This window comes from Acartia tonsa, chromosome 2 (assembly GCF_053477335.1).
Source record: "Acartia tonsa isolate MP-2025a chromosome 2, ASM5347733v1, whole genome shotgun sequence".
In the NCBI taxonomy this organism is placed as follows: domain Eukaryota; kingdom Metazoa; phylum Arthropoda; class Copepoda; order Calanoida; family Acartiidae; genus Acartia; species Acartia tonsa.
In genome coordinates, this window is record NC_137261.1 from 32,667,298 (window position 1) to 32,693,340 (window position 26,043).

The window sequence follows — 26,043 nt, forward strand, 5'->3', positions numbered from 1 at the left end:
TATCAATATTCTTGTATAAGTTAAAAATACACAAAACAATTTGAAGTAAGTTTATAATAAATATTTGAGTATGATTGTGGGAGGCTTTTCCAAATAAATTGTCCAAAATTCATTTCATGTTTAATAAGTTTAGTACTTGTTGAATTCTCAAGCAACAGACAAAAAAAAACCAATAGCTGTACATGATTTGATAAGAAAGTCCTTATTTTTTTAAGAGATTAATATGCAGGTTTTGGACAGTTTATAGAAATTACCACACAAAGTTTATATTTTTGAATCATTTGAAGTCAACTTAAATTACTTTTAAACAAGTATAATAACATTTACGAGATTATTATTACAAAAACTGTGTAAACAACAAAGATATAATCAGGAATAGATACTAGGCTTCTCAACAAAAATATAATTACGTACAATTGTAGAAAATTGAAAAGCAATACATAACAAAATAACTTAATATTTGCAACATTATAAACCAAAGATTACAATCAAAGCTGAAATAATATTTAAAGGTATCATAAAGATATTGAGGCATACCTCTCTACCATGATGGATTACCTTATGAAGAAAATAGGCAAACATAATGTATGAAAGGATATGTAAAACATATGAAATAGATCTATAATATAAATTATGTTGATAAATGTTTTATTTCTATAAACTAGAATTTAAAATTTTAGAATCAGTTATGAAACTTACATTCTGTTTTGAAAAATTTAAAAATTCTAAGAATGAAACTATCGTAGATCATGTTACTGTAAACCTAAATTTGTTTTAGAATACTTAAAGAAAATTTAACAATTCAAAAAATTACAAATTCATTAACACTTTTATTACATATTTTACTAAATTATTTTTAAAATCCTGTGATCTATCCCTGCATAAAATAGAAGTGAATTTTCATGTATTTAATTTAAAATATTTATTATACAAATTGTATAATAGTTTCACATTCTTTAGATTTTTTTGTAGATTAAGTCGGAAATGCCATGATTTTTAAAAACCGTCCTAAAAGGGTCAAACATCTCACTGCACAGTAAGATATATAAGTTGGAAAGAATTTTAATGTTAGAAGGAGATTTGAAATCTGCATCAAATTTTAAGGATTTTTTTTATAAAATTCAATTTTGGTATAATTCTTTATCTAAAAGCGGAAATACAATTTAAGTTAATTAATTTTGACATCTGTGATTAGTGGATTGAAAATTATCTGCGCTCTGATTGGAGAAGCTTAAGTGTCGCACATCATTCAACCAAGTAGAGCGCAGGTAGTTTCCAATCCACCTATCCTATTGGTCAAAATTTATTAACTTAAATTGTATTTCCGCTTTTAGATAAAGAACTATACAAAAAGCGAATTTTACAAAAAAAAATCCTTAAAATTTGATGCAGATTTCAAATCTCCCTGTAACATTAAAATTCCTTCCAACTTATATATCCTACTGCACAGCCTACATTCGCGATGACAGAGACCCCATACACTTTCAAACATAGGCAAATAGTACGATGACAATTAAACACTTAAATGCAATTTTAAAAATTGAAATTATATTTGGTTAAAAAAACTAGTTTTCTTGAAAAAAAACATTTGATAAATATTTGAAAATTATGGAAAAAACCAAACAAAATAGGACCCTAAAAGCATCTACGTTATTATAAGATTTAAAAAAACTGGCTCAGAATTGACCAAAAAAATAAATTATGCCTATTGTGAATGTGGCTAATGAAAATGCGCATACAAATTTTTTTATCGCACCATTCTAGATTAATTGTTGTCTTTGTTGTGCCAGTTCTTTATTTATGTCCTGAGGGGTCAATCGTTTGGCCGGTACCTGTTTTCAAAGTTACAAAAAATATTTTTCATCGCAAATCAGACTTGATCCAAATTTTCAAATTTAAATATTAATTAATTCTCACACGACAAAAAAAACGGATGAAAGGTAGAGAGGAGTATTTGAGAATTTAAAGCAATTGGAAAAAAATGGTTTCAGGCTATTGTTTTGTTACCATCTTACTCCCTTAAAGTTCCATGCTATGGGTACACCAGCTAGTAAATAATAATATTAAAAGAAATTATTTTCTCCTTCTAACTTACAAATCAAATATTATTTTTATGTTTAATATTCACAAAAATTGTATTACGCAATCTTTAATTATTATCACATTAACTTTATTACTTTTCTTTTTACACAGGAAATCTTTAATATTGCTTCATTTTAAAATTATTTTCATAGTTTAAATTATCATATTTCGATTGACATGTATAAGAATAAAGAGACCAACGTTTAAAATAATTTTTGTGTTTTGTTTAAAGTTGAAGCTGCTATTCAGGATAGAGCTCGGCTTCGGGTCTTCAGCTAAAAATAATAAAGATATTTAGTGGTCAACCTTCCTTTTTGATAACTTTTCTTAACAAAAACTTTTTATTTCTATTCACATCTTTTTGTTCTTTTTATCACAGAAAAATATGTCGTATTCCTTTTTTTGCTAAGCTACTCCAAGGATCTCGCTAACCGCAGAACCGATATGATTCTCTTTTATATTGGAGCTTCTTATAGGCTTCTTATAGGTTTAGGAAAAGTTTATAACTATTTTTTGAGATTATACCTCAAGCCCCACAGCATTTTTTCTTACTTTGAAATTAAAAAGCACTAAAATTGATAGTGGAGAATTGATTCTACCCCCCACCCTCATAAGTGCTACTAGAGGCCTCTAGGGAGAAGCAGACGCTATCAAACATAAATTAAAATATTCTCTAAATCCTACCTTCCATAATGTACAGGTGGATGGTGGTTGGTCGGAATTTAGGTATTGCACAAGAATAATCACCACTATCTGATACATTCGCCTTAAAATTAAGAATATTGAGTAGCTGCGCTACATACAGTAAATATCTATCTATCTATCTATCTATCTATCTATCTATCTATTTATCTATCTATCTATCTATCTATCTATCTATCTATCTATCTATCTATCTATCTATCTATCTATCTATCTATCTATCTATCTATCTATCTATCTATCTATCTATCTATCTATCTATCTATCTATCTATCTATCTATCTATCTATCTATCTATCTATCTATCTATCTATCTATCTATCTATCTATCTATCTATCTATCTATCTATCTATCTATCTATCTATCTATCTATCTATCTATCTATCTATCTATCTATCTATCTATCTATCTATCTATCTATCTATCTATCTATCTATCTATCTATCTATCTATCTATCTATCTATCTATCTATCTATCTATCTATCTATCTATCTATCTATCTATCTATCTATCTATCTATCTATCTATCTACCTATCTATCTATCTATCTATCTATCTATCTATCTATCTATCTATCTATCTATCTATCTATCTATCTATCTATGTACCTGTGTAATGGCAAGCCTACTTGTTACTCTCTCTTTTTCAAGCTCTGTTAGTATCCTAAAAATAATAAATTTTCACGTATTAACCTATGAAATCAACATGCAAGTAATATATTAGAAAAACATAAATTTAAAATTTTAATAATATCAGTACTTTGTCGTGAATATCATCACATAACAGTCAATAATGCTTATAGACTTTAAGTGTTCTTTCATGGGCTTTGTCCAATGTTTTTCTCTATGCCTATGAGGGATATTTGGCGCTTGGTAAAGAGAAATTGACCTGTTTGTGGCCAATAAATTTACCTATACTAGAAATTTCAATTGTCGGTTATATAAAGGTTAGCAAAAATTTCATCGTTTTTAGTATTACGCAGTTTAGTGCTGACAATTTCAAAATATCAAGATAAAGTTCGTCTGAAATTGGAAAATAAGAAACACGTACCTTTTACGATATTTTTTCGGGTTTGATTCGATTCTGATTCCGTTTTTCTGCCAGATAACAAAATCCTGTAGGTGGCCGACAGACTTCCAGTAGCTGGCGAATATACCCAGGTCAATCTATAACGAAAAAAATTTTAAATCTTAAATTTTTTTCGTTACATTGAAAAATCATAAACTTAAAAAAGGAATAACCATCGTCCCCTTTGATTTGAAACCTTCCTAGTGGATTCCTGTATCATTTGGAATAATCTTTAAAGCATAGAAACTCTATAATTTTTACCAGAATTTTTCGATAATTTTATTTACTGTGAAAGAATTAAAAGAAGGTTGTTGCGAGATAGGGGGGGGGGGGGCAGGGGTAGATATACCACACTTTTCTGGGATCTTTTTAAAAAATCACGGCCGGTTTTGGCCGGATCTGGCTCAAATTTTACATGGAGTCATCCTTTGGTATTCCCCACAGTTGATACTTGACTTGGCAAGATCGAAGAAAAGTGTGGTATATCTAGGCAGGGGGGTATACAATGAATGGTCAAGTTGACCTTAAAGAGATTTTACCAATATTTGTTCACAGTGCAGTTTGCACAAGTACAGTTTTGCAAGTAAATATTGCAAGTAAATATTTGACAAACTTTTGTTTCCTCTAAACTAAAACTTGCTGCAATGTAAGCCATAAATAAAAGGACCTTTATTTTCATTTATTTTTTTTACTTTACGTATTTAGTTTTTCTTTTTCTTTTAGAATCCTAGAAATAAATGTTTATCAAGTAATTTTCCTAATTTACTCAAGTTTAGTTATTTCGAATTTGTGTCTTTTAGACTTAAATATTGCGTTTGATTTTATATCTTATATGATTACAGTTTAGACATTCAATTGATACCAGTCTTACTCATCACTTGCACCGACAATGAGACAAACAGACAGGCAAACTTTGGATTGTTATCACAACTCATAATAACCATACAAATAATCCAACTACTTTAGTATTTCTTAGCAGATGACCCTATAGTTGCACGACCTTTACCCGCGTGACTATGCTTGATAAAGTTGCGCTTGTTAATTAGGCCAACTTCTTGCGCTTGGCATAATTTACCTGGCAGACGACCTCGAGACTGGAGCCAACCTTGTAAAAATGAGAACGGTCCAGCCGGCCAAATCCGTCCAATATCGTCACATTAGGTACTGAAAAAAAACTATTATTAATACTATTGTTTCACATAAAATTCTGATAGATAATGTCGATAACAATTCGGAGGAAATTAGTTAAATCGATCATTAATAACGTCAATCATTAAACATTAACCTATCAAAACCCAAAACTTCAATCTTCCCTTATGATTGACACTTTTATTAAAACAATTATCGAACGTTAGTATAATAACACAAATATCTACGTTTGGCGATATATCATGAAGAAAAAATAACATGTCTTAATCTTTTTCGCTATCAAAAATGACAAACTTTTGATTTCTTATGTTTTTTTTTTACAATTCTCCATAAAATTAAATAGACGTAAAAACATAGTTCTCTCTGAAAGTCAAGAAACCTTTACCATTATTTATTAATTACTTTCATTTAGATGAATTGCATTGGAATTTTATTGTAATTTTTGGAATTTTTTATTGGGAATCAATTTATTGGAATATATTCTGATAAAAATAAAAGAAGGAAAAATGTTTTATTTTATCAAAAATGATTTAACACTTTATAATGGACCTGTTTGTGGCCTGTAGAATTCTCTACTGGTAATGTCACGTAGCGGTTATGTTAAGTTTTTTTAAGCACTGCCCCCAATAGACGTCCAAGCTTTTTTTTTTTTGGGGGGGGGGGGTAATTCGTATTTGGCGGGGGGGTAATATGGCGCGCGAAGCTCGCCGAAATTTTCTTTACCCCCCCCCCCAAAAAAAAATTTTACCCCGGGGGTAAAATTTGCTTGGGGGGGGGGGGGGGTGAATACCCCCACTGAAATCTGTCGTCAGGGGTAAATTTAGTTTACCCCCCCAAAATTTACCCCCGGGGTAAAATTTTTGGGGTGGGTAATTTAAATTTTATTAAATATTATTATTAAAAATGCGCGCGAAGCGCGCAAAAAATTTTTTATTAGAGGTTTTTATTTGGGGGGGGGGGGTAAATACCAGGGTAGGGGTAGGGGTAAATTTTAAATGCCCCATTACCCCCCCCCCCCTTGGACGTCTATACTGCCCCCCCCTATTTTCAAAATAAATTGAAAAAAGTTGAAACAGGAGATTTTTCCTTTAGCAAACTATTGCAGGTTGATCTAATCCAGCGTAGCCTATACCTGTGGTGCTTCCCAGTACATAATATGTATTCTAACCTAACCTGAACTAAAGTAATAAACAATCAAAAGTAAACTACCATTTCTCATTTTCAATTTATTTCAAAATAAAGGGTAGGTGAAGATGATTAAAGTCCCTCCACAGATTATGACGTCATACGATAGTTTAACCAATGAGAGGCCAGCATAAATTTTACCATTGGTCAATTACAGTGTATACTGGCCTCTTATTGGCTATTCTATCGTATGACGTCTTAATCTGTAAATGGACTTTAATCATCTTCAGGGGAGTTGCTCGACAAGGCACTTTGAAGGATCGAAAACTCCTGGTAAAACGATATATATGAATAAGAAAAGAGTTTACTCAAAGGATTTAAATTATTTATACAATCTGACTTCTACAGTTTTTCAATAAAATTTAAAATTAGCCTCGTACAAAATTTATTTTTAATTTCAAATTTTATGAACAAAATCAAATGACTGGAAAACTTGTAATTAAATAATAATCATAAATGTCCATTTAGTCAATTTACAAAAATTTAATTTCTAACCAGGCTACTAAACAATAGAATCCACTATAGTGAGATTATATACTAAAACTATACTTCTAACCAGGCTACTAAACAATAGAGTCCACTATAGTGAGATTATATAATAAAACCATACTTCTAACCAGGCTACTAAACAATAGAATCCACTATAGTAAGATTATTTACTAAAACTATACTTCTAACCATGCTACTAAACAATAGTGTCCACTATAGTAAGATTATATACTGAAACTATACTTCTAACCAGGCTACTAAACAATAGAATCCACTATAGTGAGATTATATACTAAAACTATACTTCCAACCAGGCTACTAAACAATAGAGTCAACAATAGTAAGATTATATACTAAAACTATACTTCTAACCAGGCTACTAAACAATAGAGTCCACTATAGTAGGATTATATACTAAAACTATATTTCTAACCAGGCTACTAAACAATAGAGTCCACTATAGTAAGATTATATACTAAAACTATATTTCTAACCAGGCTACTAAACAATAGAGTCCACTATAGAATAGTTCTACAAAAATGTAAAACAAGAATATCAGATTCCACAAGTAGCGAAGCACAACAAATAAAAAGCAATGCAACAAAATATCAATAAACAAACAAAGGGCCGGATGAAGTAAGTTATATAGAAGATGTTCTTTGATTAGAGAAATCTTCTTCATGAATCTCAGATGTCAATTTCAGACAATAACAGAATTCATAAGTTAGATGTTGAATTATGGACGGACAGAGTGACAAAGTGAGTTATACACTACATGCTTAATTGTATTTTGAATCTCCCAACACGTTTAAGAAGTCAGACTAGTATATAGAGTAGCTTATCTTCTAAAAACTATACATCAATGTGAAAAATGATTATTTTTGACATTTCCGTGTAGACTAAGAAGGATTTCTTCCTTACTTAGTCTACGAAAATATATTCTTAGCCTTTTAGAAGATACTAGCGGCTGTGCCCTAAGCATCTAGGGGCTTTATCGTTTGAAGGGCTATGGAAGGGCCTAAAACCAGGCCCAGACTTTTGTAAAAATAAAAAAGCCTAAAACCATCTCAGGACCTATAAGAAACTTCACTGTAAACTAGAAGAACCATATCGGTTCAGCGGTTAGCGGGATCCTTCGCTACAGACAAAAAAGCGTATTACTTTATATAAAAGGATATAGTATTAGGATATATTTATATTAGAAGATGTATAGTATTAGGATAAATGTTTGTCTTGTTCACAACCCTTTATAATTCAAACAAGGATGACAACATCCATAAGTAGCGAAGCACAAAAATCGTATACAAGTAGATTTAAAGTGAATTTTTAAAAAATCAAGAATAAATTTATTGGAGAAAATAAACACAAAACCTTGGTTTATTTGTATGATGACGACCTTCAAAGTAAATTACATAAAAGATGCTCATAACAATGAGAAAAATTATTTTGATACTGGTTTGAAAGTTTGAAAATAGGACCAAAAACAATAAAGATATGGGGAAATATGTAAAACATATAAAAATAGCCAAAAACCTGCGAAAGGGCAGTTTGACCGCCACGATTGTTTACTTAAAACTACCGGAAATTTAATTTTGATATCTATAACTGAAAAAATTTTGAAAATCGGACCATAAACACCAAAGATATGGAGAAAAATCTGAAAAATATAAAAATAGCCTAAAACCTGCAAAAGACAGTTGGACTGTCATGGTTGTTTCCTGTAATCGACGGGAAATTTAATTTTGATATCTATATCTGAAAAAATTTTGAAAATCGGATCATAAACACCAAAGATATGGAGAAAAATCTAAAAAATATAAAAATAGCCTAAAACCTGCTAAAAAGTGGTCTGACTGCCATTGATGTTTTATAGTTAATTGTGCTCCTTAATGATGGGAATGTTGTCAAAAAGTTTCAGCCTTTTATCATTTGTACGAGCTGAGTAAATCCCATTTCCCCCATAGCGTTACGGACTGACTGACTGACGGACTGACGGACTGACTGACGGACAAAGCGAATTATAGAGTAGCTTCGCTACTAAAAAGTCCTAAAGTTGAAAATTCTAAATAGAAGGCCCTTGTCAAAGGGGTTGTAGGGGGTTATCACACCCTCTTTTACTTAACTAAAAGGATGTAGCAATCCCCTCAAACCCCTTTCTGCACGCTATCATTTTATACACATAATATTTCAAGTAACTTGACACAAATTATTAGGAAAAAAATTATGACCCTAATTTTCTGTCTTTTCTTTAAGAAGAATATCAGTTCTAAAGAAATAAATGTGGTTTCACTTAAAGTGTCTAGTCGAGCACTGAAACTAATCTATACGATAGTATTCATGAAACAAATTGAAAATAGGGAAGAAAGGGTTTTGTTTTCTTTATAACAAACTTCTTTTGGGGGCACTAACCCAGCGAGGCCAATACCTTCCAATACACACGAAAATTCACCCAACCTCCTAATTTCTAAATGAATTCATTAAAGGGGTATGGGGAGGGTTTGTGCTCGACTAGCAATTCTGAGATAAACCACAAACAAATCTCAATAAATTTATCTAAGAAGTATTATGGCTTTCCGTTAAGTAAGATCAACAAAACATCTAAATTAAATATTTTTTTGGTTTCCAAGTAAGCTCAGCATTGGGTATTACTAATTAACTTTTATCTCCTAAAACTTTTGTACAGTCTTAAAATATCTAAATATTCTTTGGCAACGTTGTTAAACTGAACATATACAGCAGGAAAATACAATAATTTTTATCGAATACACAGTGACAGGTATGTTCAAAAATAGTAAAGTATATCTCAAATGATAGGATGGGAGATTATGATGGGAGGGGGGGTCTCCGAGGTACCCAAATTGTGAGCATACCCTTCATTCGCGTAAACAGGAAGTTTTGTCTCAAAACCTAAGTAACCACCAGAAATTTTCATGACAAACTAATGAAATATTGATGGGAATGAAAATGAAAGAAAAAGTATGTCAGGTGTTGTTTTATTTCTCTTTCGAGGAGTCACATCATCTCCTCCACATACCCATCTTTACATATAGATTTTTAAAACTTCAATTAAGTTCTTGTCTTCTTTACATCAACTGTATATCTGTCTAAATATTTGTTTAATAAATATAAAAGGACTGTTTTACAAATATTTGGTCACATTGGTTTTCCATTCTTCAAATAATTTTTTGTCCTTTGCTTTACCTTACTTTTCCAATTAATTTTATGCAATGTCTTTTTTATATTTCTAAATTAGATTTTGGAGGTGGAAAAAATATGAAGAGTGTATGCGTTTAACCTGGTCGTGCACAGACTTGAACTTATTTGAAATAAATTATGTTTGTTGGTTTTTTACTTACGGTCAGGTGTTTAGATTATTATGTAGCTCCGAATGGTTAAGGTTAAGGTCTTACAGAGTTAGGCTCCCTCATTGGGGTTAGGTACAGAATAAAAACTACCTCACCCCTTCTTTCATTTCTTTTCAAAATTACGGAGGCATTCCCTCCTTTTCCAAGTTTTTATTGCCTTCCCTAACTTTACCCTCTTTCTTTCTCCTTTTTGCCTTTTTCTATTTCTTTTTAAATTTTTCTTTTCTCTCTCTTCTTTTTACGGGTTAATTCCTTTCAAGAGGGTAAGGAGATGGATTTTATAAATTAATTAGGTAATTAAAAGAATACTAAAGCAGATTGAAATTATAATTAAAAAGTCCCCAGGACCTGCAAAAAATTGTTGTTTTCATGAAAAATATGGAGAACTTTAAAAAGCTTTCAATGAATATGCAATAAAACTGTTATAGTTATTTGAAAATGTCAATAATTTCATAAAAAAAACTATACAAAAATAACATTCTGACTTTGGTTAATAATGTTAATCCACAATATATTTTCTTAATAATAGAAAAATTATTTAGATAGAAATATAAATGTATTTATTTTATACCATCTTCAGCGGAAGAAATCCGTAAATCTCACCAATTTCATGGTGTGAATATCTTCATTTATCTACAGGGTGCTTTATATTCTTTTTTTTACAGGTTTCTTCACTCATTTCATGAATTCAATAGCAAAATTTTTTTGTACATGGTGATATGATTATTTTTATTGGATATTTTAATGAATACAAATTATATTTATAAAGGTACTGGGTCTACTAAAGATTTTTTAGCAATGCTTGTTTTGACCCTGTCTTACATATTTTGATTATGGAAGAACATTTCATAAAAGGTAATGTTCTTATTACAAAGGCCACTTTTTGGAAAAGAAGAATTTTATTCTGTTCCCAATTTTTTGAGACATCCTGTATAAAAAAAACTGAGAATGAACAAATAAATATTCTTTTTTCTTCTTCTGTATTTGTTTTTCCTTCTCATATTACCATTAACATTCTTTTTGCAAGAAAGTTGATACCAAATAATCTGGAAGAGAAATGTAAATAACATTGACATATCTCTCAACATATAGCCAAAGTTAAGGCTAAAAATATAGGATTTTGGGTTTTTATATAGGTTTACTGCATTATCATCTTATATTAAATTCTAGAGTAATTGTTTAGAGTAATCATTCTGAATATTGAACTTCACTGCAATAAAAATCCATAATTATGATCAAAGGGTCAGTTAAGGAATTTGAGACTTTTTTTTGCACTGAATTTAAACTGAAGTCTTCCTATTGGTATGTTTTCTAAAATTATGATTCCTAGGACAATAATTTCTTAGTATATATATAACCACGTCTTAAACGGAAAGTACGATTAATAAATGAAAGAGTATTTTTGTTGAAATGAGTATGAGTACTTGTTAATGTTTATTTGTCCTGTTTTTAGCCCCCCTGTTATGGATGTTCTTTTCTAGGCATATTAATACAACCAAAAATTTTAACTTTTATTTTAAAATAAATGTGTATCAAAGAATCTCAATTAAGAAATCATACAAAAAGTTAATTTTAATAATTTCGCGAGTAACTTACAACCCCATATCCTTTATAAAATTGTAAAAATATGGACCTTGGATGTACTTTACCAAAGCAAACTGTTTTGTAGCCTGCGCTACTACTAAAAATTTTACCTTGTACAATGAGAGGAAATGTTTGTATGTTTGCTTTGTCTGTATTTTGTCGGCATGAATAGTAGCCATGATCTCGCTCTTTCACATCCCTGTAAAATAAAATAAAAAATGGAATATATACTAATATATAAGTTTTTATTCTAATTAGCTTGATCATTTTTATTTTTTTAGTAACACTGCTGGTCTTAAATTAGGATATCTTCGATTAATCATCAACAATTAAAAATTATAAAATATCGGACATAACTGAGATTAACAAAAATCTTTTCTTCATGAAAAATTAACTTTTTTTTGTTTTTCTCTAAATTGGTACTCTACCTTAGAAAATAATTGTCTTGGTAAATCTTATACCAAAATGACCGGATGACAAAGGATGTCCAAGCTTATTTTGTTTACGTAGGAGGGGGTCGTACAAAATAAATCACAGAGCCCCACTCTCCACAAGACATAAGGGTAAAATTTCTTGGGGGTGTGGAGAAGGAATAATAAATTTTCAAAATTTTGGGAGTATCCCCAAATTTGTTTTGGTGGAGATAATCAACCCATTTTCACTTCTCCATCCTTAGCATACACCAGTAAACATAGTACAAGATAGTACTCTGATTTTGTTATAACCAGTATTAAAGTTGTTAATACTGGTTTACAAAATATATAATTGATCTAAGAAATAAAATTTCCAACGTTATTGTTTAAATTAAAAAAAAAATTGTTAATATTATTTCTAAGTAATTTTAATAACGGATTTTTCTTAAACATTTAACAACAATTAAATTTGTTATATAAATTCAAATTGTGGATTCAAAGTACAAAATTTAATGAATCAAATTATATATATATTTAGGAGCAAGTTCGTGCAGGTTTGTTGGGGTACTCAACCCCCAAGAAGTTATAATTCTTCCCTTAACATATAAGATGCTTCTCTGTAAAGGAGGACCAAATTGGTCCAATGGTTAATTAGATACAGAAACAATGTTACTCTGATATAAGGATTACATAATACCTGATTGTCAATATTGAAATATCTCGTTTTGTCTCCACGCTTATTCGATTATCAGAAACAAAAACCTTAATAAAATAAAAATATAATTGGGTTTTCAGTTGTGCTCTTACAATAGGTTATCCCACGTAATCTTTTGTAGTTGTTGTAGGCTATAACACAACTAAAAAATGCTCCTATAAAGTCAAGTAAGAAACATATGACGATTGTCGATATAACGTCAGCCATGACCACTTTTGTAGTCGACAAAAATATAAATTTCATGCCGACAGAATTCAGCCAATTTTAAGGGAGGATTAATAGTTTTTAAAACATTATGTCGATTAAATATGAGGCAAACTTGGTATACTAGCCAGATAGTACTACGGTATTAGTATTTCAAATTGTTTATCCCAAATCTTTCATCTTCACTAAAAGACAGAGAAACAATATAACAATGCTCCGTGTTTGCAAACACAAAATTAATAGACCGGAAAATTTAAGGGGTTGATACTACTATTTGATTAAGAGAAATGAGACAAGATACTTTTTATTTCTACTCTAACATCAACTTTTTTCATCCCAATAAAATCAGTAATAATGTTTCTTTAAATCAATCAAGTGTTTGGTGATATCTCTTGCTAAAAATAAACAGCCTAAAACCTGTCCAGTATCAAAACCAAGCTACACTAAAATATTGAACTGATGGGTCCATCCGTTTATAATATCTTACTAAATTGTTTTTTTTAAACACACATGCCATAAAATTTTTTAAGCAAAACATCTTTATGTATAGTTAAGTTTTAAAATGTAGATGTGTATTTTTTCAGACTTTAATTATTGTTGAATGCGTTGTTACTCTACATTTATTAATGTTCGTTTGCAGTGTCTGATTTCTTGAGCTTTGCTTTTATGGATGTTGTAAGCCCTATTCAGATATTATTATTTAGAATAATTGTTCCTATTTGGTTGATGGGGCAATATAGAAACCTATTTGTAGACCATTCCCACATATAGGAAAGTATGAATACAATACTACACATTTTTATTAAGGGAAGGTCAAGAGATTTTAAAAATGATTTTATAGACGTTCTTAGAGTGTTCCAAATATCAATGTGCAAACTAAATCCATAAAGTATAATCTTGTTCAATATATGAATAACATTTTAAAGTCTTCTTGATACAATATCAAAACTAAAATTCACATTTTTAATTTTGTTGTTTTGTACAGAATACAAATAGGTATAAGGTAAAAGGTAGAAATCGATACTTGCTCATTTTTTCTTTCTAACTTTTTCTAATATTTCTATTAGTCTGTGTGGGATTTATTTTTACCACAAAAACAAGGATGCTGTCTAAAATGGTGCAAAAAATGGGGATAAATTTCAAATTGATTTGACGGGGCTGTTTTTTTACGTCACAAGTGAGGGGAAAGAAAAGGGAAGGAGGAAAGAAACCCCCTAGCCTAGAAAAGAGATGGGGGTATGACGTCACACGACAAAACAATTTGAAATTTGTCCCAATTTTTGCACCATTTTAGACAGCATCAAAACAAGATGTTAACTGAGATGTTTCGTAACTATGGTAGTCCTCAAAATTAAAGCTATAATTGTTTGTGCCAATTTATCCAGTATTTATAAAACTACTGTATGCATCATTGCATATGTCAACACAAGCATGGCACATTGGAAGCATAGTTTAGACATCAAAATGAAGGCAAATACAAAGAATTGTGTAGCCAGAAGAACTTTTGATTACCATTGTTTTTTTTTTTATCATTTTTAACACATCTAATTTTGTTATATTTTTCACTTTTTAAAAAGATATAATTACCTTTTGTTTAATTTATTATGTTTCATTCTTTTAGTAATCTAGACCTATTGAAATAAAACAAATGCAAGATAATTCTCATTTCATATTTTTGGTCTCTTGTTTCATAACAGTTAATTCAAATAAATCAAAATAAATATTGATTTTTATACCTGCATTTAACAGAACTTTCCTTATAGGTAACGCATATTTTCTGTTAATCCAATTATCCTTTCTCTGTGCGTTCGTCCGTATGTAAAGATTCTTTTTTATGAAAGTCAAAGGATTTATATAAAAGGATTTACTAAATAGCTTTATGAGATTGGCTTCTGGAATTGATAGTGAAGGTCAAGGACGTCCAAGCTTTTTTACTTGAAGGGGGGGGGGGGAGTTATGTAATCCATTATGTTTTGAGTAATGTCTTATATAACTCTTTATGATTCCTAAGAATTTATCTTAAGATTGTTGGTGATTCATATACTTACAGAATAGTGCAACTCATTTAACAAATTATTTCAAAAAAAAACTTGACAGTAATATCTATTTAAAACAGAACTGCGCCTTCTGATCTGTGCTTTGGTTTTATCATATGCGATCTACCTTTAACAAAAAGAGAAATAAAAAAGGATTAGAAGGTCCAAAACTGTTTAAGGACTTACATTTTCTAGGACTTGATTGAGATGCTTCGCTTATAATATTATGAATCTATGTCCTAAGAATCATTATTCCCAAAATCAGATGAATAGGATAGTCCTATTACACAAAAAATTGTAGTCAAATAAGTTAAGAAGGGACACTTTTGAAATATACGAACGGACTTTAGGGTAAAGATTATAAAGCTGCTATGCTCTCTAAATCACACCTAACTGCTACAGTAAACATCATGCAAAGTATGAAATCGATATGATAATTTTTATATGCTCAAATTATAGAAAAGCTTGGCTTAAAAAACTAGGGGATTCAGAATCTAGATGTCTGTATATTTCACAGTTAGAAAATCTTAATGACCCCCAACTTCTACCTAGCTTCTTTAAACAAAGTTTATAATTTTTGTTGATAAAATATTGCACTATAAACAACAGTTTGATTTATCATAACTAAGAAAAATATGAAAATATTGTTTTACATAATTTTAAAAATTTACATCTAGGGATTTTTATAGAGTTTGAAAAGCTTAAAAAAGGTTACCATGCTTGTAAATATGTAATAAATGATATAAATGTAATTTTTAATCTTTTTACTTTTAGACATAAAATTTATAAATATATCAACACAGAAAAGATGAGTAATATGTACTGTATCCAAAAAAAGTAGTGCCAAGGGTGTCCGGATTAAGTTGGTGGACATCTCTATCTCATAAATTCGAGGGTGGATTTTTACATTTTCTAATTCAACATAATTGTAATTTATCTAAAGGGGATGGTGAGTAATTAAAGGATAAAAAAATCTGAAAATATAATTTTTTCTATTTTTTTTTACTGGTTTCAAAAAAGTTATGGCAAATAAGTCCCTAGTTCAATCGCTAACTAACTTTGTTTATATATTGGATGAAAATCTTTGTTTATTTATATTATTTTGACATTATATTTCTCAATATTTTTAACTGCCTCAATATTAAAATTGAAGACATTCAATAAATTAACTACAGCTAGACCTTAGGAAAGCATTTGATTACAGAAAATCATTTTTACCGATTCAGGGATTAGGGAATTCGATTCAGACAAACAACTCTAGGTGAAAATTTCCCCTCAACCCTCTTCCCATATTTCTCTTCTTCTTACCCACTTCCCATCAGCTACATAAAAAAAACAAGTTTTACGCCAACTATCCCCCAATAAAATATTTAATTTTCGGATAATTTTAAATAGATTCATTGGCTGAATAGCAGCCCATGCATATTTTACTTTAATATTTTATCATCTAGTATGTTTTCTCTAAGAACTAAGAATACAATTTAGTTAAATGTGTTGCTCATTTTTTCAAAATTATATTCTGTTTTTTTTTAGAGCCTCAGTTTCAAAAGTACAACTATTATATGAAAGTCTTTGTTAAAAATATTGGCAGAATGTTAAACCAATGTTTTGTATCTTTTCTAAAAGCAATGATAATTTTTGTTTGCTTTGTACTCTCGAGTCTTATTGTTGCTTTTCAGAATATATGAAAGAATAAATTTCAACAATTTCAACTTTTACATGATATCACTTTGGTTGAAAAGACCATCTTATCTATAATTAAAACTGGTCTGTATATCTGATTGAGTTGGATGTGCAGATACGTCATGAAGACCGTCAATAGTAATATTGTTGTTGGTGCTATTTTGACTGATATGTCAACACCATTTAAAACTTAATCTAACATTGGAAACAAGATGATATATGTAGTAAAGAACTAAATTTGCATACATAATTTAAATTAGTTTTAGGCTATTTGTATGTAATATTTTAACAATAAACAATTTAATAAAAATCAATTAAATCGATTTATGCTCTTGGTTTGAATGTTTATCAGGGGTATATTAATAATTTATAAATGGGCGGGATAGACGGCCTTTTTAAGTTAAAACGGAAAATTCTAACTTTTGTATTGAATAGTATAACATCTATATTCTATATAAGCCAAAAGGAGAAACCAATAAAATAAAATTACCGCAATTTTATCACGGCAACGAACAAGGAACAGAATAAATATTTTAGACAGCATTGAAGCGAGATATTTTATTTAGAAAGATTTATTAAAAACTTTTAATAAGTCAATACAATATTTCTACTCCCCATAGTCTAATTTTTAAAATCTCTTGTCGTTAATGTTAGGCATGTTAGAATAGTCCTTATATGGTGACTCCTGTAGTAGTTAGGTACGATTTAAAAAGCGTAGCAACTCTAAAATCGTTCCCAGAATGTCAGTAAACCCATTTAAAACATGGTTATTTTTACCTGTTTGACAGCAATTTCTATGTAATATAATTTTCCTATTTAGTTTTAATTTTGGTATGCTGATTCCTAGGACAAAAAAGCACAATGTTATGAGCGAAGCAATTTTTTAAACTTAAGCAACCTTCATGGCATTAAGGTACGAAATATAATTTATAGATATAAAAAAAACAAAGGCTAGTTTATCGGATTTTTCAATGAAATTAATCATTTATTTTATATGTGTACTTTAGTTCTGCGATAAAGACATTTTTGGACTACAATTATGTTTTCAATTACCATATGATGCAACATTTTGTTATCAAAAAATCTATGAAACACTAAATGATATATCTAATGTTCACAAAAATCTATAAATTATTATTTGAAAATATTTGTCCTTGTTCAGTATTCATTCTACATACAACAAAGAATTTTTTTATTCCATTCTTTAGGCTTTAAATATTCTACTCATTTTTAACTATAAATAGAATTCTGGTTCAATTATATGTTCGTATTGGTGAGTAAAGATTATTAATTGATTTAAAAAGGATAATTATTACAAAATATTGCAAAATATAGAGATTTTAAATCCATAATGACCTATGTAGAAAGGCAATAGAACAAGGATGACAACATCCATAAAAGCGAAGCACTGAAACGGTAGGACAAACGGACATTAACACTTGTATAGTATCTGAACTGAAAAATCGGAACATAAATGTATAAATGTCGAATCAAAATTGTAGGTAAATTTGTTGAAAAACTGCTTAAAAACAGGATAATGTTTATGGACATACTTACATTTTTGGACTTGATTATAGAGTTGCTTCGCTTATAATATTGTTCTTTGTTGTCCCAGGAATCAATATACCAAAAATCAGATCAAACGGATAATTAAAACACTTGAAAATATATTGTTAAAAAAGTAGAAAAATCAACATGTTTAAAATGGACGTACGGACATTCTGGTAATGATTATAGAGTTGCTACGCTTTCTAAATCGTACCCAACTACTACAGGAATCATCATGCAAAGTTTGAAATCGATAGGACAATTCTAACATGCCTAAATTAACGAATAAAAGCTATCTATCTCGGACGGACGGACGGACGGACGTACGGACGGACGGACGGACGGACGGACCGACCCTAATTATAGAAAAGCTTCGCTTTTAAAAAGAGGCATTTAAAAGATAATTATTTCCTTCAAAAGTAAATGTAAACTCATATAATATTATTTACAGAGTTTAAATTGATTTACATTGGATTGTATTTATAATCACTCACATATTTTTTAGTTTCAAGTCTGGCTTTTCATATTATTATCATTCTTGTTTTGATTAAACGTACATTATTGCTTCTATCAAAGGACAATTACGTAACAAATCAATGCAATCAAATAAGAAAGCAGGGACTAAGGGACAGAAGAAAATGTTATGTAAAAGGTGTTTAATCGTGCAATGGTAGTTATTTTTTTTATCAAAAAGTATTATGATGCCTGTCTGTCTAGTGCCGTAACCGTTAGTAAGTAATAAGACATTATAATTCGGTTTGGAAGAATAACTTGACCAAAAAGTCGTTTTCAAATAATTTGGACGTCTTTAATGTTACACTTTACGCAAAGATTTCAAAAATATTATTCGTTGATGTATCAGCTGAAATACCAATATATTTATAAAGGATGTTTCAAGAGAAATGTCTTTTTAAAAAATCTTAGTTATGCATAGAAATTATATGCAGTTTATATTAGCTTATACATAGTATCCAAGCTGTATTGTAAGGACAGGATAGTAAGAAGAATTGTACCCTTAAACTTTTTACGGCTACAATGTCTTTTCCATAATAATTCCTATTCCATAATCTGCCCGTCCTTGAAGATTTTTAGAGAATATTAATGTCACCTGATCATTATATGAAAGAGCTATAGGATCTGACTCCTGTGTGGTATGCTTGGTCCAGGTGACCACCACCTTGTGGACAGGGCCATGGCAGCGCAGGTGAACCGTGGCACCAATATGTGTTGTTATGTTTCCACTGAAATAAAATTGATTACTAGTTTTTAGAAAATGTAAACTCGTATGAACGCTTGAAATCCTTATTGAAAATCAATTAGGTAAAATTTCCTTCTGATGCTACTTTTGTAGACACGTGACATTTAAGGAAAGAAATAAGAATGTCAAGAAAAAGCGCAGCCCATTTAACTTTAACTATATACTAGCAATTTTTTTATAATAGTACTAGCTGCTTCGCCCCTAGCTTCAAAATTTTTAAAATTAAAATAAAATATTTCTGAGAGGATTATACCCCTTTTTTAATTTTAGTTTAAAAAGACCTTGTTTTTGGAGGATATATTTTTCATTTTTGTTGGGGTGGTTGGGGGTGTCTCCCCCTCCCCCCCCAAGAAAATAGATTAAAACCATCACAGGACTAGTAGGTATATTCCCTGAAGAGTAGAGAGCCCAATCGGTTCAGTGGTTACTGAGATTTTAAGCTTCAGATAGACAGATAGACAGACAGACGGACAGACAGACAGACAGACAGACAGACAGACAGACAGACAGACAGACAGACAGACAGACAGATAGACAGATAGACAGATAGACAGATAGACAGACATGCAGACGGACAGACAAACGGACAGACAGACGGACAGACATTCGGCCAGACATCTTACTACTTTGTATTATAGAAAGACAAAAATATTATTATGGAAAAATGGTAATGTAGTTTTCTCCCTTAGACTTGTGTTAAAGTAATGATCTACCAAAAGATTATGTTATAGATTCTATACCAATAACAAACTTTTATATAGAGTTATTCTAGACCATACAATATTATGTTGCGATTGTTATCAACAAAACAAGAATGAAGATACTCTATTTCTGAAAAGATAGAAGCTATGTTAATTTGAGACTCTATACTAACAAATAACATAATTTTCATCAACTAATGTTTCGTTCATGGTCTCCAGCCCTCCCCTGCTTATCGCAAAAAGTTTTCGAATTTTTTCACTGAATAGTTGAGGAAAAAATCCATCAAAATTATTGTTGCGCACTCAATGCCGCGTAACTCTATTAATCCCTGTCTGATGTTATATGATCTATCATTGAGGTGAGAAATATCTGACAACACACACTTGCTTACTAAATTGTACTACATATACTTAATCTACTCTATTTTATTTCACTAGAAAAGTAAAGCCCTTTTTCTTTATAGTGTTTCAAAATATTTTACTTTTAATCAATTTAAATCTTACATTATTGTTGCATTTTAAAAAGTCGAATTAATTAAATTGCTAGAAAAAGAAATCACATCGTTCGAGCTATCTGATGTTATATGATCTATCCTTGACTTTTGAATTAGGTGATCGTATACTTTTACTTTCTTAATCGTACTAAACTTTTTAAATCAGTTAAATTCTAATATAAAGAAATGTATATTCTACACAGTAAATATAAAAAATGAAGTGGGAAAATACCTATCATGAAATACAAAAAAAATCATTTCCAAAATGGTAAACGTGCAACAAATGTGTAAAGTGTATGTATGTATAATACATATCCACCTACACACAGACGGATTAAATCAGGGAGAAGGAATTGCTGTCTACAAATAAATCATAATGTTTTATACAAGAATCAAATTCATTCATTTTGTTCAAATCCTTTTTTTGTTCGCTTCAAATTGTTATCTGATACAACATGCTAGATAAAGACGTATTTTAAAAATTTTTCATTTAAATAAGTTCGTATTTTTCATGGATGTAATCATTCTCTTTGGGTTTAACTTGGATCATGGAAAAAAAAAACGAAGTAGCGGGTTATTTTAGGTAAATATTAATGATTGTCCCGCAGGGTTGGGAAGTTGGTCTTGCAGGGGCTTGAATTACAAGAAAAGCTACCCTGAAAAGACGATAAAACCCGCTACTTCGTTTTCTTTCCATGATCCAAATTTTCTTATTATTTTCTTTAAGACAATAAATAAATCTTATTAAATCTATGAGTTAATGTCATTGTCCACCTATCACCTTAACAAATTTTTTTTAGAGAAAAAGAAAAATCGAACATAAAGACAGACACACAGAAGTAAATATTCTGAACCTTTTACATAGGGATGACAACATCCAAAAATGGGAAGCTTAGCAAATCAGAAGAACCATAAATCTGTATAGGCTATGCTTTCAGAAATAATTGCCATTTAAATTTTTAAATTGAATTATTAACTTTTTCTTTTCAGATACTGGTAAAGTTTCAAAGTATATCGGACATATGTTTAACTTTATCTTTTTATTGGTTTCCAAAGTTTAAGTCGTTAAAACTGAAAAAAAACTATAATTTTTTTGTGGTTTATATAACATTTCAATTTATTTGTGTAAGTGTGTGTATTAGTTTGCTAAGGACTAATGGTTAAGTGAACAAACAAAATAAATAATTTATTAAAAATACTAAATTACGCCTGATAAACTGCTCTTCATGAACAGATGTAAAATAGTTAAATTACATACAGATACAGTAATGTTTATAAATAATATTCAAGTTTTGTTTTAATGTCTCTACATTTACAATTTCAATATTCCTTTATTCCATTAGAGAAGTCAAACGGTTTCTTCATTAATCTTTTGGTGCTTTATACAGATGGGTGTTAGGGAGTTGAATGGGAGTGAAGCGGACAGAAAAGGAGTAAATGAGGAGGGGAGGGTTGTTGTTGATTTTATCACACAATGATTCTTGAAAATAAAGTGGGGGGATGTAACATTTATAAAACTGAAATCTAAGACTTTTAACTTAAGAAGAAGAATATGCATATCAACGATCCATATCAGATTAAATACCGCTCTGTATGAAAACTGGCTATGAACTGAAAGAAACACACACTCAAAAGTTTAAAGAAGTTGTCAATAAAAATTGCAAGATGATCCCTTTGCTTGTCATTCCGGAATATCAGCCACTAACAAAAAAAATAAGTTGAACCCTACTTCATTTTGTTAGAGTTTACAAAGAAGCAAAACTTGTATCCATTATTAGAATTACATCCATTAATAAAATCATTACTCATTATATCCATTGACATGTCACAGGGAATAGAGGACGATTAAATTAATCCACATACCCTTTTTTCCTCAATATCTACAACCAACAGTAAATATCTTAGAAATAGATTTAGGGAATTATTAATTTTTCATTGTCTAATCCCTGAATTTTATAAGAAATAACTACTTCTAAAACTAGTATTATCAAAATTTTAATTGATAGCTGGAAATAAAGCGTCCTTGTTGTTGATATTCGTCAAACAGTCGATAGAAGCACAGAACATACCACTCACCTTATTTTACTCTTTAAAAATATGTGTCCTTATCATCTGGGGTTTTCTAAGCAATACCTAACCTAAGTAATCATTAATAAAGTTTGTTTGTGGTCCACTTTTGGTTGAAGTGAAATTTTGCCCATGTTTGATAATCCTGTCGTTTCAATGATCTTTTTCACAAGAATATTGGAAAAACACTTTTGAATTTTATGCCATCAATTTTAGATGATCATTTCTTGTCACAAATTATTTGCACTTTTATTACTTAACACAAACATTTTTGAAAATAGAGAAGGGAAGTGTCTAATAAATTAATTGTAAAAATTTAAGGCGTTGAGTTTTCTATGAGTTCAAAATTCCATTTCTGAAACACAATTTGACTTTACTCCAGGTTGATTTTGATAAGTGTTGGGGAAAGTTATATATATTTTCTAGAGAATTGCTATTATAGCACATTGGGGTATGAGATTTGAATCAATTCAATCCTTCTTAGTAGTCCTTATTTGATTATAGACTGTAGATTATTAGTTTTGAGATTAAATTAGTCCCTACAATTGATCATGAAAATATAAAATTCATACATCATCACTTTAGATCCACTCTTGAAAACATAAGTTTTTACAAATAATTTTTTATAAAAAAAACAAGAAATATGGTTCTACACATAAAGAAAATTTTAAATGATAAGTGTCAGCAATATTCAAATAATAATAATTGTATTGAATAATACATATATTACAAAAAATTATTTTGTATTGAGTTTATATGCAGAAAAAGTTCTTATCTGACCAAGTTGAAAAATGAATATCCAGTTATAAAGATTTAAATTTAAATTTACTAATATTTATAATCGAGATGAAACTTTTTCAATGTTTGACTTTCCTTAACTTTCCTTCAGTAATTTATTTCTTTCACGTTCATTATTGATGTTGTTATTACAGTATTTTTTTTATACTATCCTTATTTAAATTTAATTAAATGTTAAAGAACATATTATTCATATATCCTGTGATATCAAAACAAAACATTCTTTTAAAATAATACAATTGATAAATAAACTTAACCAATTAAAATTACTCATTTCCACTTTTTAAAAGTGTGGTAAAAATTCCGATTCTGACAGTCACATTTGTATAAGTAGAACAATTTGCAAAAAAAGGATTTTTTTCAAATTTAGTTTTTCATACAGAATTTATTTGAGTCTTATTCTCATTAATATTTGTTAGTTTTATAAAATTTTCCAGTGGATTAGCTACAATACAAATTGTCTGTTGGTCCTTTTTGCGACTTATTGGGTTGCCTCTGAAAGCAGCGGTGCAGCTTAAGACGGCTACAGCTGCTACAGAAACAAAACATGTCCATTATACGTAACGCAGCATCAATGATGTATATCAGGAATAAGGTATAACCAACAAGCAAAATAAATCTGAAATTGGATTTGTTGCCCCCCAACGACAACTGAAAAAAAAACGTATAGGTTTCGTGATTTTTTTCTGAATTAATTTCGTTATTGGTATAAGATGGGTGTATATTAGACCAATTGCTCAAAATACACTTTTTTGAATTTCATTCTTCTGCTAACCTAAAAAGTTACTTTAGGGGCCTAGAAATACATGTACAAAATTTCAGCTCTCTATCTCTACTGGCGACCTAGCGCCAGGCATGTAAAATATCAACAGATAACGGTAGCACGGCGGTTTTAACAATATCTCAGCAATGTTCAGGTTTTAAGCTCTTCTGCATATATCAAAAAACACATAAGGACAAAGATATGATATCCCAAAAACCTAAATTCATCTTCCAAGCCATTCTCTAAGCATTTCTAGGCCCCTAAAGTAACTTTTTAGGTTAGCAGAAGAATGAAATTCAAAAGAGGGTATTTTGAGTAATAGGTCTAGTGTATATATAGGAATTTTTTAGAAATCAACATTTATGTGTATTTAACTATGACATAGACTGTTTGTATCATTATTTAGTTCTCAAATTCTAATTGACTACTATTTCTCTTCTAGACCAACAAGGGGAAATAGCCAATTATTTAATTAACCTTCTTAGTCATAAATCAACAGGATCATTATCAATAAGGCATAATTTATAAAATATTTGGTTTCTAATCCCGATGTTCAATGTTTGGCTTTAATGTCAACGTAGACACCAGGAAAATTAGCAATTAATGCCAGTTTTCAGGACTTATAGAAACAGGAATAAACTTCACGAGTAAAAAAGTATTTAGATGACTGTGTTCGCTTGTTGGTACTAAATTATTACAATTTAACGTTTAAATAGATTTGCAACATGTTTATCCTTATTTGAATATGCAAACCAATTAAATTGTTAGTAACCTTATCCTTTCTCTACAGCGACAAATATATAATGATAACAGGATTTTAGTAAATATTTTCTCTTCATTTTTGCAAGTTAACAGTAGACCATTACCTTGAGTCAGTATAGACATGTTGAGTAGCTTCCGTAGCCTGTGGATTCACAGCCTCCGGATATAAATGGTAATCCAGCTGCTGGTATCCGGATGGTATCTGCAACGGCCATAGAATATTAAAAAAAAGATCAACAATAAAAGTATTATGTTAGATTTAGATTGAATCTACTTTTGAGTAGAAGCTAAAGCTAAAGACATAAAAATTTATATAAATTTTGCTACTCTATTCCTGAGGATGTCCGCTAGCGCCATCTGCCAGATTGTAGTGGTTTGTTCGCAGGTTTGTCTCTACAACGTCCCACACTAAGAATTAGAATTAAATGAATCAAGAATGGCCAATGTCTAATTATAGCACAACAAAGCTGTTTTGCAACATTTTACAAAAGTATTTATTGTTTTTACAAATGTCTGTATTTCTAGTTTTATTAATGTCAAGTTTTATTATACCCACATAGAGGCTTATTCTAACTTACGCGGCGTTTCACAATAATGCTATAATTGTATAACAGCAGCTTCATTAAAACTTACTCTGAATAAGACTTAAAACCACCAAAGTCGCCGTCTTGTGCATTTCCATTAATTTCAAACTCGAAGATTTTTCACAATTCTTGGCTGAAAATTTTTCTCATTTTAAATATTTTCTTTTGAAATGAAGAAACTATCTGAAAATAATTAAGAAATATGATAACATATTAAATGTAAGTGCAATTTCTACATGAGATTATTTTTTCAAGTACTCGACCTTCCATAGATAACATAAAACCAATATTGACGCATACATGTAAATAGACAAACATCCTATATCTCATTTTTACGAAAATAACAATTCATATCTAACTCAGAGATTTAGAAATAACCTAAAGTAAAACT

At 29.9% G+C, this 26,043-nt stretch overlaps 1 protein-coding gene across 1 annotated transcript; it reads right to left on the reverse strand.

The window, feature by feature from the left end:
* Nucleotides 1-25,371, reverse strand: LOC145312511 (uncharacterized). The gene is made up of 10 exons (XM_080151767.1): nt 25,363-25,371; nt 25,173-25,270; nt 19,334-19,466; nt 12,737-12,801; nt 11,737-11,825; nt 4,930-5,018; nt 3,837-3,952; nt 3,395-3,449; nt 2,767-2,848; nt 1-2,357 (listed from the first exon to the last, which is right to left on the reverse strand). The coding sequence occupies exons 1-10, from the start codon at nt 25,369-25,371 to the stop codon at nt 2,236-2,238; spliced, it is 858 nt and encodes a 285-aa protein (XP_080007893.1). The 3' UTR covers nt 1-2,235.
* Between the last annotated feature and the right edge of the window lie 672 nt (nt 25,372-26,043).